Source organism: Mesoplodon bidens (genome assembly GCF_964165515.1).
Source record: "Mesoplodon bidens genome assembly, chromosome: 4".
NCBI lineage: Eukaryota > Metazoa > Chordata > Mammalia > Artiodactyla > Ziphiidae > Mesoplodon > Mesoplodon bidens.
Window position 1 is genome coordinate 90,144,467 of NC_138160.1, and position 16,286 is coordinate 90,160,752.

At 35.8% G+C, this 16,286-nt stretch overlaps 1 protein-coding gene across 4 annotated transcripts in view; it reads left to right on the forward strand.

Moving 5' to 3' along the window:
• The window catches only part of FER (FER tyrosine kinase), a 481,592-nt gene that overhangs the window by 30,898 nt on the left and 434,408 nt on the right, over positions 1-16,286 (forward strand). For all 4 annotated transcript variants that reach the window (XM_081230856.1, XM_081230854.1, XM_081230857.1 and 1 more), the window contains one exon: positions 12,248-12,515. In XM_081230856.1, coding sequence (XP_081086982.1) covers positions 12,309-12,515 — 207 coding nt within the window. In that variant the 5' untranslated portion in view covers positions 12,248-12,308. The remainder of the gene's footprint in view (positions 1-12,247; positions 12,516-16,286) is intronic.

Consider the following 16,286-nt stretch of genomic DNA (forward strand, 5'->3'; position numbering starts at 1 on the left):
TAAGAGGTTTGTGCAAACTTCCTGATGGGAGGGACTGGTGGTGGGTAGAGCTCACTCTTGCTCTGGTGGGCAGAGCTTAGTAAAACTTTAATCTGCTTCACTGCTGATGGGTGGGGCTGGGTTCCCTCCCTTTTGGTTGTTTAGCCTTTGGCAACCCAACACTGGAGCGTGCCTGGGCTCTTTGGTGGGGCTAATGGCAGACTTTGGGAGGGCTCACGCCAAGGAGTACTTCCTAGAACCTCTGCTGCCAGTGTCCTTGTCCCCACCGTGAGCCACAGCCACCCCCACCTCTGCAGGAGACCCTCCAACACTAGCAGGTAGGTCTGGTTCAGTCTCCCCTGGGGTCACTGCTCCTTCCCTTGGGTCCCAATGTGCACACTGCTTTGTGTGTGCCCTCCGAGAGTGGAGTCTCTGTTTCCCCCAGTCCTGTCAAAGTCCTGCAATCAAATCCCACTAGCCTTCAAAGTGTGATTCTCTAGGAATTACTCCTCCCATTGCCAGACCCCCAGGTTGGGAACCGTGATGTGGGGCTCAGAACCTTCTCTCCAGTGGATGGACTTCTGTGGTATAAGGGTTCTCCAGCCTATGAGTCACCCACCCAGCAGTTGTGGGATTTGATTTTACTGTGATTACGCCCCTCCTACCATCTCAATGTGCCTTCTCTTTTGTCTTTGGATGTGAGGTATCTTTTTTGGTAAGTTCCAGTGTCTTCCTGTCGATGATTGTCCAGCAGCTAGTTGTGATTCCGGTGTTCTCACATGAGGGAGTTAGAGCATGTCCTTCTACTCTGCCATCTTCCTATTAAATTTCTTGCCAGCTTATGAAAATTTGTCTTGGAGGAAGAATGAAAGATTTCCTGTTTCTATGGCACAGCTTTTATTCACTTATTTTTTGATTTTTCTATGTAAGCATACCTTCCATGGTATATTTGAATTTTATTTCAATGTTAAAAAAATGATTAAAGAAATACTTTTGACAATAATATATCATCTGTGTTAACATAAATCTTCCTTACTTGGAAGTATTCAGTACAGATTACCGTTTCTTTATGCTATATAAATACAGTATTTTCTCTGTATATTTGGAGAATGTAAAAAAGTTTCCAGAATGTAAAAAGTTGTGGAGCCAAAAGTTGAAAAACAAGAGGCATTTTAGAAGAAATACTTGCCTATACCCTTATACTTATAAGATGTACCATGGGAATTCTATTGTCCTGTCAAGGATACTAGTTATCTGTTTTATATTTTGCTATTAAATAGTGTCTATTTTTGTTTAAGAAGTATGTATTTATAGATCTATTTTATACAGGGTGAAATTCTAATTTTTGAAAATATGGCAATTTTTAATGGTTCTTTTAAAGTTTTTAAGCACTATTTATGGTGAACTGAAAAGTCAACATAACTCACTTGATCCTAAATACCAAGCTGAATGCCATTAAATAAGAAAGATTTAAATAAATTTAAATAGTCAATAATTTTTTTAGGATTTTTACTAGTTTTACCTTTTAAGAAAGATGCTATTTTAAAAGATGCTATTTATTAGTTTTACCTTTTAAAACAGTGTATATTTTAAAAGATGCTATTTTAAAATAGACATCTTTGCTAATGACATGCCTGTAGTTTTGTATAATACTCTATTTCTGCCTGATTTGTACTCAATATCCACTAAATTATAGAAATTCTTATTTTAAAATCTCATTTACAAATCATTTAAAAAATGGGTTTGCTCTTGCAATTATTTATAATAAATTGAATACCTACTGTATATAGGTAGTAATTTTAGCCCCAGTGTTATAAAAGTGAAAACTCTGTAATATTCTTATTTTCATGTATATCGTAGTTTGATGGGAGAAATATACCTGAACAAATAATTAAAATATACTATGAGAAGTGTTATATTAATCACAGGTACATACATGATCCCTGAGATCTGAGAAAAGGGAACACCTAAGTTGGCCTGGGTAATTATGGTTGTGGGGATGGTCAGAGAAGGTTTCACAGAGAAAACAACTTCACAGTTTAGTTGTTGAAAATTCTGCAGGCAGACAAGGGATAAAAACATTTAGACTGAAGGAACAACATCTGCAAAACTACAGAGGTATGATCATGGGACATTTAAGGGACCATAGGTAGAAAGTTGTGGTACTATTGTTTGAGGGTGGAAGGCTGTCTGGAGCCAGCTTGGATTACCAGGCAAAGGAGTTTGAATTTTAACCTATAGGTTAGGGTTGTAAATTTGATACCTCGTGTTACAAGTAATAATAGAATTAATACCTAGAATCACTAAGTATCCTAAAGAATGAAGAGGGCTAAGTAGGGATTGTAGGGCATGAGGGGATGCATGTATAATGCTGTGTAGCCTTAACCAGTTAATTCATTTAACAGATTTTTATTGTCTACTATATATGCAAGGCACTGTTTTAAGCACTGGAGATAATAGTGGAGTAAGAGAACAGAGCAATTCCTTGCCCAATTGGAACTTATATTACAAATCAGTTTGTATTGTACCCCCACCTGCTTGCTCTCTCTCCCTCTTTGTAATTTTTGGCTACAGTATGATTGTATAATTTCCTTGTAATTTTTTTTTCATCTTCCTTATGGTTGACGTAGGCAGCTTTTGCTCTATTACTTGTGGAAGAATGTAGCTAAATTTGTGACACCCTCTCCACGTTATTGTTCTTCCCCCAACCTGTAGTTTGAGGTCTGGGCATTACTTTTTTTTTTAAATTGAAATTTCTTTTGAGGTAATTGTAGATTAATATGCAACTGTATGAAATAATAATCCCTTGTACATTTGGTCTAGTTTCCCCTCATGGTAACATTTTGCAAAACTATGACAACCAGGATATTAACATTGACATAATCCACTAATCTTATTCATATTTCTCCAGTTTTAATTGTACTCCTTTGTTGTGTGTATGTTAAGTTCTGTAACATTTTATTATTTGTCTAGATTCATGTATCCACCACTACCATCAAGATACTGAACAGTTCCAACACTACTAGAATCCCTTGTATCCTCCTTCTGTAACCATACTTACCTCCCTTTTCCACTCTGCAGGCCCTAAACCCTGGCTACCCCTAATCTGTCCTTTTCCCAAAATTTTTTCACTTCAAGAATGTTATATAAATGGAATCATACAGTATATAACTTTGTGGGGTTGGCTTTTTTCGTTCAGCAGGATTCCTGAAGATTCATGCAAGTTGTTGTCTATGTTGATAGACTGTTCCTTTTTAATGTGGGTAGTATTCCATGGTATGCATTCACCTGTTGAAGGATCCCTGTGCTGATTCCAGCTTTTGGCTATTACAAATAAAGCTGCTATGAACATTTGTGTACAGGTTTTTGTGTGAACATATGTTTTCATTTCTATGGCATAAATGTCCAAGAGTGCAATTGCTGGATCATATGGTAGTTGAATGTTTAGTTTTATAAGAAACCAGAGTGGCTGTACAATTTTTTGTCTACTAACCAGGAACAAATGAATGATCCACTTTTTCCATATCCTTACAAGCATTTGGTCTTGTCATTATATTTTATTTTAGCCATTCTGATAGGTATGTAGTGGTATCTCCATGTGGTTTTAATTGCATTTCCCTGATGGCTAATTTATGTTGAACATCCTTTTGTGTGCTCATTCGCCATTTTTATATCCTTTTCTGTGAAATGTCTGTTCATGCCCTCTGCTCATTTTCTAGTTGGATTGTTGTTGTTGTTTTTAAATGTTGAATTTTAAGAGGTCTTATGAATTCTAGGTACTAGTTCTCTGTCAGATAAGTGGTTTGCAAATATTTTCTCCCAGTCTCTAGCCTGTCTTTTTCTCATCTTCACATTGGCTTTCACAGGGCAACCTTTTTACTTTTGATGAGCCCAGTTTATCAATTTTTCCTTTTATGGATTGTGTTTTTTTATTTCAAGTCTAAGAACTTTGCCTAGCTTTAGATCCTGAAGATTTCCTCCTGTTTCTTTTTTCTTTTTTCATAGAAGTTTTGTAGTTTTACGTTTATGTTTAAGTTTTTGAATTAATTTTTGTGTAAGGTGTTAGGTCAGAGTTCATTCTTTTTTTTTCTTTTTTTGGCCTATAGATATCCAATTGCTCCAGTACCATTTATTGAAAAGGCTAGTTTTCCTTCATTGAATTGCTTCTGGACCTTTGTCAAAAAATAGTTGAGCATATTTATGTGGGTCTATTTCTGGGTTCTTTGTTCTGTTCCATTCATCTACTGTCTATACTCTACTAAACACTGTCATGATTTCTCATTCACCAAGTTGGACATATTTCTTTGAATACTCTTTCAGCCCTACTTTCTTCTCTCCTTCTAGAACTCAGAAGATACAAATGTTGGGTCTTCTGTTATTGTCCTGCAGGTCCCCGAGGCTTTGCTTATTCTTCTTCTTATTTTCTGTATATTTTCTCTCTGTTGTTTGGATTGGTTCAATTCTATTCCTCTTTCTTACATTCACTGATTGTATCCTTTGTTGTCTACTGTTGAGCTCATCTAGTGAGTTTTTTATTCCTGTTATTGTATTTTTTAGTTCTATAATTTCCATGTTTTTTAATAACTTCTTTTTTTTGCTTAGGTTTTCTAATTTTACAGTTGTTTTAAGGGAATTTGTAATTGCTGGTTTACATTTGTTTTAAGAGAATTTGTGATCGATTGTTGAAGCATTTCTATGATGGCTGATTTAAAATCCTTTTCTGATAATTCCAACATCTGATTTCTCTTGTTGTTGGCATAAGTTAATTGTCTTTTCTTTTTTAACTTGTGATTATTTTTCTTGGTTCTTGATATGACAGGTGATTTTCAATTGAAGCCTAGATATTTTATCTATTATGTTAGGAGACTCTGGGGCCTATTTCAATCTTTTATTTTTACAGGCAGTCAGTCACTCTGGTTAGATTTAACATGCAGTTCTTGGCCTATTTTTGTGGGCTGTGGTTCCAGTGACAGTTTAATTTTGAGTCTTTGTGCTGTTATTTTGGTTTGCTTTATCTGGTATCACTAGGGCTCCCACTGGTTCTTGATGGTGGTGGTGCTGCTTGAGGGAGTAGAAGACATTTTTCTTAGGCTGAGCAGTACTAGATGTCTATTGGTTAGAGAAGGGGTGAGATAGGATTTCTTTACCGTGCCCCCTAGCTGCCCTACAGTCTCTGGTCAGGAAAGGAGAATCTTGGACTCGCAGAGAAAAAGGAGCTTCCTGGACTGGACCTCTTGCTAGAGCTGGGTCTCTTTTGCCAGTTCTGTGCACCTGCTCTGGTGTTTCTGGGTGGGAAAGGTGATTCTTGGACCTGTGGGGACAGGGAGGCTTTCTGACCAGGCTGCTTGCTATTGCTGGATCTCTCTTGCTGGTTCTTCCTGCCTAGTTCCGTTTCTCTTGGCAGAAAATGGGATTCTCAGGCCTATCAGGGAAGGAGAATGCTTCCCCTGGCTGTTTGTTTTTGGTGAGGCTCATAATCTGTCTCCCTTGCTGGTGGTGTCTGGCTTGCCTGATGTTGTCAGAGGGACTCTTGTTGGATCCTGGGAGGAGTTAGCCTACACGGACTGCCTTCTGTTCCCAGACTGGAAGTTGGGAAAAGTCAGGTATGGATGACCGTTTTCTGTTGGGTGAGGGGAGTACAAGACACCCTGCCTCTGTGCTGTTCTTCCAGTCCTAGGGCCAAAGGAGTTTCCCTTTTCTACCTCTCAGAGTTATTCTTTGGTCGTCCCTTTTGCTATTTTCAGTGTTTATAGTTGTGTTTTGTGGGGCTGAGCTGGGAAAAATGGTCTATGCCATCTTGTTTGGATCAGAAGCTAGGTTTTACTTTTTTTTTAATTTATTTTTAATTTTTGGCTGCATTGGGTCTTCATTGCTGCACACAGGCTTTCTCTAGTTGCGTCGAGCAGGGGCTACTCTTCATTGTGGTGTGTGGGATTCTCATTGTGGTGGCTTCTCTTGTTGCGGAGCACAGGCTCTAGGTGCACGGACTCAGTAGTTGTGGCATGTGGGCTCAGTAGTTGTGGTTTGCGGACTCTAGAGCGCAGGCTCAGTAGTTGTGGCGCATGGGCTTAGTTGCTCCATGGCATGTGAGAGCTTCCTGGACCAGGGCTCGAACCTGTGTCCCCTGCATTGGCAGGCGGATTCTTAACCACTGTGCCACCAGGGAATTCCTAGGTTTTACTTTTAATTTTGGTTTATTTGTCATATGAGCATGGCGATAGAGGGGTGGGGAGGTATTGGCTGGGACTGAGTTTGGCCTTGTTGGGGGCCCTGAGATTTACTCTCTCTTATGAGATTCCATTAAACATCCTGTACTTCTGGATTTAATTTCATCCACCAGTTCTTCATAGAGTGCTGGAAAATGGCAAGCCAAGGCTGCCCTCCCTGCATTTTTCTGAGGTCCTGTCTTGGTACAGAGAAGCTTCTTTCTTTAGTTCTTTTCTTTTTTTTTTTTTTTTTAAACATCTTTATTGGAGTATAATTGCTTTACATTGTTGTGTTAGTTTCTGCTGTATAACAAAGTGAATCAGCTATACAAATACATATATCCCCATATCCCCTCCCTGTTGTGTCTCCCTCCCGCCTTCCCTATCCCACCCCTCTAGGTGGTCACAAAACACCGAGCTGATCTCCCTATGCTCTGTGGCTGCTTCCCACTAGCTATCTGTTTTACATTTGGTAGTGTATATATGTCAATGCCAGTCTCTCACTTCTTCACATCTTATCGTTCCCTATGGTTCTTCAGAACCATTTTTTTTTAGATTCCATATATATATGTTAGCATACGGTATTTGTTTTTCTCTTTCTGACTTACTTCACTCTGTATGACAGACTCTAGGTCCATCCACCTCACTACAAATAACTCAATTTCGTTTTTTTTAATGGCTGAGTAATATTCCTTTAGTTATTTTCTTGATTTTTCCCTAGGTTGGTCTGTTCAGTGTATGCTGCTTCTTTTCATCTTGGAGTATCCAGTGTGAATTCTCAGGATTTTGTTAATTCTTCTTCCTCAGGATATCTTCTGAAAGTTGAGGGGTAGTGTTGGGCACATTTCCATGCTGCCTAGAGCACCAGAATTTTCTCTTTTTTTCCTTTGAAACTATGCTGTGAAACTTGTGGCATAAAGTTTTACTCCTTTATTTGCTAATGATATGTTTAAATTTTTGTTTTTTCTTAACAATTTTTGTTCTTTTTATTAGTTATTGGTGGTAGCAGCTTCTGAAGTACTTCTTTTACTATACTGGCTTTACCTGAAAATTCCAATTATGACTTTTTGCAGTTTTCACATCTCTGACATTCGACATTGCTAATAACTTCTTTTTTATCCCATCATCTGTAACTCTGTCAAACCTCTTTTTTGCTTACTTAATCTTTACCCTTCGGCTTTTCTTCTAGTTCCTCCATTGATACATTCTCATGGGCTTTGTCCTTGTAATTCTCTGCTTTTCTGTCAACATTCAATCTATTGGTTTTATCACCTTTAAGCAGCTGACTCTCAAATTTGTATCCTTAGCCTTGTATTTTACCTAAGCATTTATTTCCTGCTGAAATGAATGTATTTTCTTTAAAGTAGCTCCGTATTCTCATTCTTCCATTTCTACTGATATTGTCATCATTTATTATTAAAGCCTTGAAGTTGTCATTGTATCATCTGTCTCTCTTTTCTTTAAATCCATTTACCAGGCCAAGCCTCTTTGATCTTAACTCTCACTGATATTGTCAATTATCGATCCTCATTTCTCAAGCTGTATAGCTGTAGTGACTTATTAATTTGCCTTCTTATGTCTCATTTTATGTTTTTTCTGTCTTCAAGCTATTTTATACCTAGCTTCCAGATTAAACTCTATCTCTATGTCTCTTTTTAAATTAACTATAACATACATACAGAAAAGTGCACAAATCACAGATGCTCAGCTTTATGAAATTTCACCAACTGAAACTAGCACCAGCAAATTAATCATTTAAAACATCACATTCATGATCTTGTTATTTTGCCTTAAACACCAGTTACAGAGTTTGAGCCTTATTAGTTCCCTTAACGTTAGAATAGCAAGAGGTAAATTGGCATGCCATCTGCCACTGCTTGCCACATATAGCTTGATTTTGGAGACATTTCTTTGTTTATTCACCCCTTAGTCCCCATATTGCTTCCTGAAATACATTTCCTTTTTGACCTTTTTATCTAAATCATGGTTTTTCCAACCTTAACTCATGTCTTGCCATTTCTGGGAAACTTCTGGATTACTTCAGGTTTCATTAATTTTTTCTTTTTCTCTTCAAAAATTCTTTAATTAATTTTTGAATAAGTAATAGCAATATGTTCACTTAAAACAAAATTCAAATGTACAAAAGAGTATATAATGAAGAGTCTCCTTTCCATTCCTGTGTCCCAGCCACTGTGTGTTCTTCTAGAAATATTTTATGCACTTAACAAGTAAATTTAATTTTTATTATTCTTCCTCCTTTTTATACAATGTAAGCATACCAAGTTCTGTATCTTACTTTTTTCTATTAATAATTGTTAATGATAGTTCCCGATCAATACACAAGTTTTCTCATTTTTATATTAGGGCTGAATGATATTCCACTGAATGAATATGCCATGATCATATCTACCACATATGGTTGTGAATGTTGGACACTGAACAAAATTCACACAGACTATGATTTGAGTAGTACTCCCTAGGATTTCTCAGTTATCAATACAATCAACTGCAGTAGCTTTGATGGTAATTTATCTAGTCAGTTCCTTTTAATTAATATTTCCAGTTTTTTAAAAAATTCCAAACACTACTGAATTGAATAGTCTTATGTATATCATTTGACATCTATGGAAAAATTATCTGTAGGATACCATTCCCTTTAATTCCTTAAAGTATTTATAATCTCTACTAATTTAATAATTAGACATAATCAGTTAATTATGGAATTGTTTTAAAAAATTTTTATTATTTGTCATTCCTCAAGGAGTGGTACCATGTATTAAATTATTTTATATTCACCCTGACCTAGAATACTGGTGTACATAAATAAGCCCTTAGGGTGGGCTGGAGTGTTTCTCAGATAGCTACCAGATTGTTTCCCTTTTTATTCATCTAAGCTCTTCATAATCCTTTTGAAATTCCTAATAATGAGAGAAAAAGACTATTGTCAAATCTTTGACCACAGCTAGATGCATTTAGAAGCAGAAGTGATGTTTATTCCAAGCTACAGAATAAAATGAACCACAATCTCAGATATAGTTTAAAAAAAAAACCAAAATGTTTCACCTTTCTTTGGAAAAAAAATGTTTCTTATTCTTCCATTGAAAACGTGGTATGAGATAGAGTATATCTTCACTGAGACTTAGTTGAGCTATAAGTAAAATAACAGAAAAATATTCTTTTTTGTGACCCATAAAGATACAGTATATCAAAGTAAATTTTTTAAAGCTACTACCTACAAAGTGAATAAACTGGAATTATCCTACTTGATATTAAAGTGAATAAGTCAATACTTTTATTGACTTATTTATGTTAAGGTCCATTTAGTGTCCTGCTTGCAACTTTGGAAACCTTGATGGAGTACATTTTTGCACAACCTTTTCCCCGCTCTACTTGTTTGATCATAAAACCAGACAGTTTTCAGTTGGGAAAAAATTGGAATTTGTTTTCTATTTGGAAAACCCACACATTTTTACCATCTCTTTAGATAGTATCACTGAGCTTAGAGAGAGAAACCTTTTCTCATTTTTCTGTATATGTTAGAGGATTTCAGCTGAATTAAATGGACTTCTGATATGATGAGCCAGACTTAAAAATAAAAGATGTGTTTCTTTATTTCTTCTAACTGACCCTAAAAGATTCACTGTTTGAAATTCTAGGAGACTGGAGGGGAAAATAAATTCTATCATAGTTCTTGGGATTTATAGCAAACAAGCAGGAATAACTTTGGGGTATCTGATAACTGACTTTTAGATGATTATAAGTTATACTGTAGAGATTTTTTTTAAACAACTTTGAGCTATAACTCACATGCTGAAGAATTCACCCATTTAAACTGTACAATTTAATGGTTTTTATTGTTCACAGAGTTGTGCAACCATTACCACAGTCAATTTTAGAACCCTCTACTCACCCCAAAAGGAAATCCAGTAGCCGTTAGCAGTCACTCCTCATTTCTTCACAAATTTGCCAGCTCTAGTCAATACTAATTTGATTTATGCCTCTAAAAATAGATTTTGGACATTTCATATAAGAAGACAGCACAACATGTCAGTCTTTTGTGTTTGGCTTCTTTCACTTAGCATGTTTACAAGGTTTATCCATGCTGTAGCTTGAATCAACATTTCATTCATTACCATTGCCAATTTCATTGTATGGATACATCATGTTTTATTTATCCATTCATTAGTTGATGAACATTTGGGTTGTTCCCCTTTGTGACTATTATGAATAATTCTGCTCGAATATTCATGCACAAGTTTTTGTGTGGGCATATGTTTTTATTTCTCTTGGGTACATACCTAAGAGTGGAATTTCTGGGTCGTATATAATAGCTCTGTGTTTAAGTTTTGAGGAACTATCCATTTTACATTTACACCACCAGTATCTGATGGTTCTAATTTCTTCACGGTCTCCAACACTTGATATTATCTGTCTTTTTGATTATGGACATCTTAGTGTTGTAAAATGCTATCTCATTGTGTGTGTTTTTTTTTTTTTTTTTTTGCGGTACATGGGCCTCTCACTGTTGTGGCCTCTCCCGCTGCGGAGCACAGGCTCCGGACGTGCAGGCTCAGCGTCCATGGCTCACGGGCCTTGCTGCTCTGCGGCATGTGGGATCTTCCCGGACCGGGGCATGAACCCGTATCCCCTGCATCGGCAGGTGGACTCTCAACCACTGCGCCACTAGGGTAGCCCTCATTGTGGTTTTGATTGGTATTTTCCTAATGGCTAATGATATTGAACATCTTTTCATGTGCTTAGTGGACGTCTGTAAATCTTATTTGGAGAAATGTCTACTCAGATCTTTTGCCCATTTTTAATTGGTTTGTCTTGTTATTATTGAGTTGTAAGAATTCTTTATATAATCCAGATAAAAGTCCCTGATCAGATATATGATTTGTAAATATTTTCCCCATTCTGTGGTCTTATCAGTTACTTGATGGTGGCCTTCGAAGTACAGAAGTTTTTAATTTTGATGAAAACAAATTTACATATTTTTATTTTGTTGCTTGCACTTTTGGTGTCATATCTAGAAACCATTACCTGGACCAAGGTCTCAAAGATTTACTACTATATTTTCTTCTGAGAGTTTTATAGTTTTAGCTCTGATATTTAGATCTGTGATTCCTTTAGATTTAATTTTTTGTGTATGGTCTAAGGAGACATCCTGCTTAACTCTTTTGCATGTGGAATCCGATTTTCCCAGCATCTTTAGTAGAAAACACTTTTTTTCCCTCCATTGAATAGACTTGGCAGTGAAGTCTGAGTCCTCCAGCTTTGTTCTTTTTCTTCAGCGTGTTTTGGTTTGTTTGTTTATTTATTTGGTTATTCTGGCTTCCTTGCATTTCTTTGTAAGTTTTAAGATTAGCTTGTCAATTTCTGCAAAAAAAAAGCTAGCTTAGATTTTAATATGGATTGAGTTAAGTTTGTAGAACAAGTTGGACAGTTGCTTTCTTAACAATATTAAGTCTTTTGGATCCATTAACATGAGTCTTTCCATTTATTTAGGTCATCTTTAATTTTTTTCAACAATATTTTATAATTTTAAGAGTAAAGTTTTGTATTTATTTTGTAAAATTTATTCCTAAATATTTTATTCTTTTTGATGCTGTTGTAAATGGAATTGTTTTGGAATTGTTTTTTAATTTTGTTTTCAGATTGATCATTGCTAGTATATAGAAATACAGTTGATATTTGTATATTGATCTTGTACCCTGTAATCTTACTGAGCTCATTTATTAGTTCTAATACTTTAAAAATTGTATTTCTTAGGATTTTCTATATACGTCATGTCATCTGCAAATAAATATAGTTTTACTTCTTCCATTCCAAATTCATTGGAAATTGTTTCACTTATTTCATTGTACTGACTGGAACCTCCATTACAGTGTTGAATAGAAGCGGTGAGATTGGACATTCTCATCTTGTTCCTGACTTTTTGGGGAAAGCATTCAGTTATAGTGATTTTTTTTTTTTTACTCTAAAAAGAATGGGCCATAACTCTGCTTTGAAGACTAATTTCCTTTTTATTTACGATTCTTTTCTTCTGTTTACATACACAGATATGTGCTGATTAGACGGCTCAATTGTACAGTGTGGAGGATAAGACAGTGCCTTACAAAAATGGGGTTTGGGAGTGACCTGAAGAATTCACATGAAGCTGTGTTAAAATTGCAAGACTGGGAATTACGGTTACTGGAAACAGTGAAGAAATTTATGGCCCTGAGAATAAAAAGTGATAAAGAATATGCATCTACTTTACAGAACCTTTGTAATCAAGTTGATAAGGAAAGTACTATCCAAATGAATTATGTCAGCAATGTATCCAAGGTAAGAAGAATGATTTCATCATTTATTGTCTATAGCATCATAGTTGTCCTTAAGGCAAGTAGATCATACTATTGAATAAGCGTACCTAAGTCAGCATGCTAAGATCTTCCAAAATCTTGCTGATTATCAGAATCTCATGGGGAAAGTTTCAAAAATTGTAAAATTTGGGCCCAGCTCCTGATATTCTGAGTCAGTAGGTCTGAAATTTTTGAACTTTGAAATCTTTTTTTCCAATAGATGTCCAGATTATTCTAATGATTAGTTAGGTTTGAGTACCCTTCTTACAAATTTCGTTTTCTTTATTACCCTACCTCCTTGGGTTGCTTGAGCCCCGCTGTTTTCTTCTTTTGACACAAACTTTCATTATAACCCACCTTCCCTGCATTCTTCTGTGAATCATTTGTATAGTGAATCACATGGAGTATTTTAACATGTAGGTGTTCTCTGCTGTCATTTCATTACTAAAATACTAATATATTGATGATTTAATCACACATAAAAATCCTTTGGATAAACAATATGGTTTTTTAGCTCCAAGATTATAAAGTATAATATAAAATTTAACAATAAGGGCTATAAAAATAAAGGCCAAAATTGCGCTGCTAATTGTCCTTTGAAGGTATAAAATATGAAATATTACACACCTTAATAGTTTTAGATTTTCCCTCTGTTTATTTTCATTGTCTTACTTCACATTTCACTATATTTATTCAAAGTTAAAAATTTTTTTTACCTTACTTGAAAAGCTAAAAAAATTAGTGTGTTTCTTGCACTCATGGGTCTTAGGATTTGAGTAAATTGTAGAAGAAACTCTATTTCTTATGGGGAATGTGTGTATGTGGTATGTGTGATCAGGTAAAGAACTGTGATTTTGCTGAGAACGCCTAATGTTAATATCTTTAACATCCTTTCCTGGGCCAATGAGATTCCCCAAAGAACAATTCTCTAGTTTCTAGTCTGAAGGTAGGGTTGCCAGATGTAGCAAATTAAAATATAGAGCACCAGTTAAATTTGCATACAGTATTTGAGAAATGCATACACTAAAAATTATTTATTTTTTATCTGAAATTCAAATTTAACTAGTGTCCTGTATTTTGTTTGACTACTCTGTTATGTTATGGGAATAGATAGGGAAAGTAGATTGAGTGTTCGAAGAGTCATATTTTAGTTAATCCTCCTGTTTTTGGTAAGCTGCCTGGTGTCTCTGAGTCCAAAAGCTCTCTGGTTAATTTTTTCCTCTTGTTTTCTTCTGCACTGGGGGAAGAATAGTTAGTTGCATGTCTGTGGGCTGAGCAATAGGAACTAGAATTCTGGCTATTCCTTATATAGACTGAATCAATCCTTCTGTTTCGGTGCCCTCTCCTTTTTCTTCATTTAGATTTCTCCAGTTCCTGAGCTTTATTGGAGTTAGATCTGACCCTATAAACTGGTCTTTTCTTCTTTTTCTCCCCCCAGTTTCATTGAGATATAATTGACATACATCACTGTATAGGTTTAAGGTGTATAGCATGATTTTTTTTCAAGGGCTTCCTCATTCTTTTATTTTTAATAAATTTATTTATTTATTTATTTCTGGCTGCATTGGGTCTTCGTTGCTGCACGCAGGCTTTCTGTAGTTGCGGCGAGCGGGGGCTACTCTTCATTGCGGTGCACGGGCTTTTCATTGTTGTGGCTTCTCTTGTTGCGGAGCACAGGCTCTAGGTGGGCGGACTTCAGTAGCTGTGGCACATGGGTTCTGTAGTTGTGGCTCACGGGCTGTAGAGCGCAGCCTCACTAGTTGTGGCACATGGGCTTAGTTGCTTCCCGGCATGTGGGATCTTCCCGGATCAGGGATCGAACCCATATCCCCTGCATTGGCAGGCAGATTCTTAACCACTGCACCACCAGGGAAGTCCAGCATGATGGTTTGATTTATGTTATGTTGTGAAATGATTACCAGAGTAGATTTAGCTGATATCCAAATAATAAAAAGAAAAGAAAAAAATTTCTCTTTTTGATAAAAACTCTTAGAAAGCACTCACTTAACAACTCTTTTTATCATACACCAGTGTTAACTATAGTCATCATGCTATACATTATATCCCTAGTACTTATTTATCTTATAACTGGAAGTGTGTACCTTTTGATCATTTTCCTCCAATTACCCCTCCCACCATGTAGCCTTTTCTTCTTGACCTCCCCTTGCCGTACACTTAAGTTTCAACTTTTCCTGATATGCTAATCAGTTACCACTTACATTTTCTAACATTTTGTTGGCAAGTCTTATCTGTGATTGTTGCCTTTTCTATCTTCTTTGTTATTGCGAATTTATACTTTAAGTAACTATATTATATTTTGGTAGGGTTTTGGAAAGGAGTGAAAAATAGCCATGTGTTTTATTTACTATGTTTAACTGAAATTATACTGCTTAGAAAAGTATGGGGCTTCCCTTGGAGGTCCAGTAGTTAAGACTTCCCCTTCCAGTGCAGGCAGTGCGGGTTTGATCCCTCGTTGGGGAGCTAAGATCCCACATACCTTGCAGCCAAAAAGCCAAAACATAAAACAGAAGCAACATTGTAACAAATTCAATAAAGACTTTAAAAATGCTCCACATCAAAAAACTCTTAAAAAAAAAGTAAGGTAGTGAAAGGAACAAGAAATAGTATTAACAGGTAAGAAGATTGAGGATTTATGAGGTCAGGACAGAGAAGCAGTCATCAATGTGTATACTGAAGTGTCAGGTATTTTGGTGAAGGATAGATGAAGACAAATGCTAAGATAAAGAGGGCAGAAGAATTTGGGGGGGTGGGAAAAGGGGATAGGAAAAGGTGATAGATTGAGAGGAAGTGGTTTAATTGGTAGTATTGCCTTTCAGAGAGGAAATGTTGAGAGATAACAGTTGAACAATGGTTGGAAACCCAAAGAAAAACAAGGAGTATGTCAGCTTTTCCTCTTAACTCTGAAAATGCATCACATTATTCTGATTATTGTTGCTTTATAGTAATCTCAAAGTTAGATAGTGTAATTTCTCTTTGTGCTTTTTTTTTTCTTTCCAAAATTGTTTTGGCTACTTTAGTTCCTATGCATTTCCATATGAATTTTAGAATCAGCTCATCAATTTCTATAAAAAAGACTACTGAATTTTGATTGAAATGCATTGAGTATATAGGTAAATTTTGGGAAAATGTATATCTTAACAGTATTGGAGTTCTAATCCATAAACATGGTGTATATCTTCTTTAACTTTTTGAATTAATCTTATATCAATAGTTTTAAGTGTATAGGTCTTTTGGATTTATGTGTGTTTCATATTTTTTGATGTTCTTGTAAATAGTATTTTTCCTAATTTTCAGTTCTCCACTGTTCATTGTTATTATGTATGTTAATCTCATAACCTAAACTTTGCAAAACGTACTTATTTGCAGTTGTCTTGTAGAGTCCATTGAATTTTCTACACAGATGATTGTATTATCTGCAAACAAAGAGAATTTTAGTTCTTCCTTTCCAATTTGGATGCCTTTTATTTATTTTTGTGGCCTTCTTGCAGTAGCTAAAACCTCTGGTGCAGAGTTCAATAGAAGTATTGACAGCAGATATCTATGTCTTGTTCCCGGTCTTAGGGGAAAAGCGTTTAGTCTTTCACTATTAAGTGTGATGTTAATTTTGAGTTTTTGTAGATATCTTCTAGAAGCTTATAGAAATTCCCTTCTGTTCCTGCCTAGCTGAAAGCTTTTTCATTAATTGTTGTTGGATTTTGTCAAGTGGTTTGTCTTCTTCTGCTTAGGTGATTGT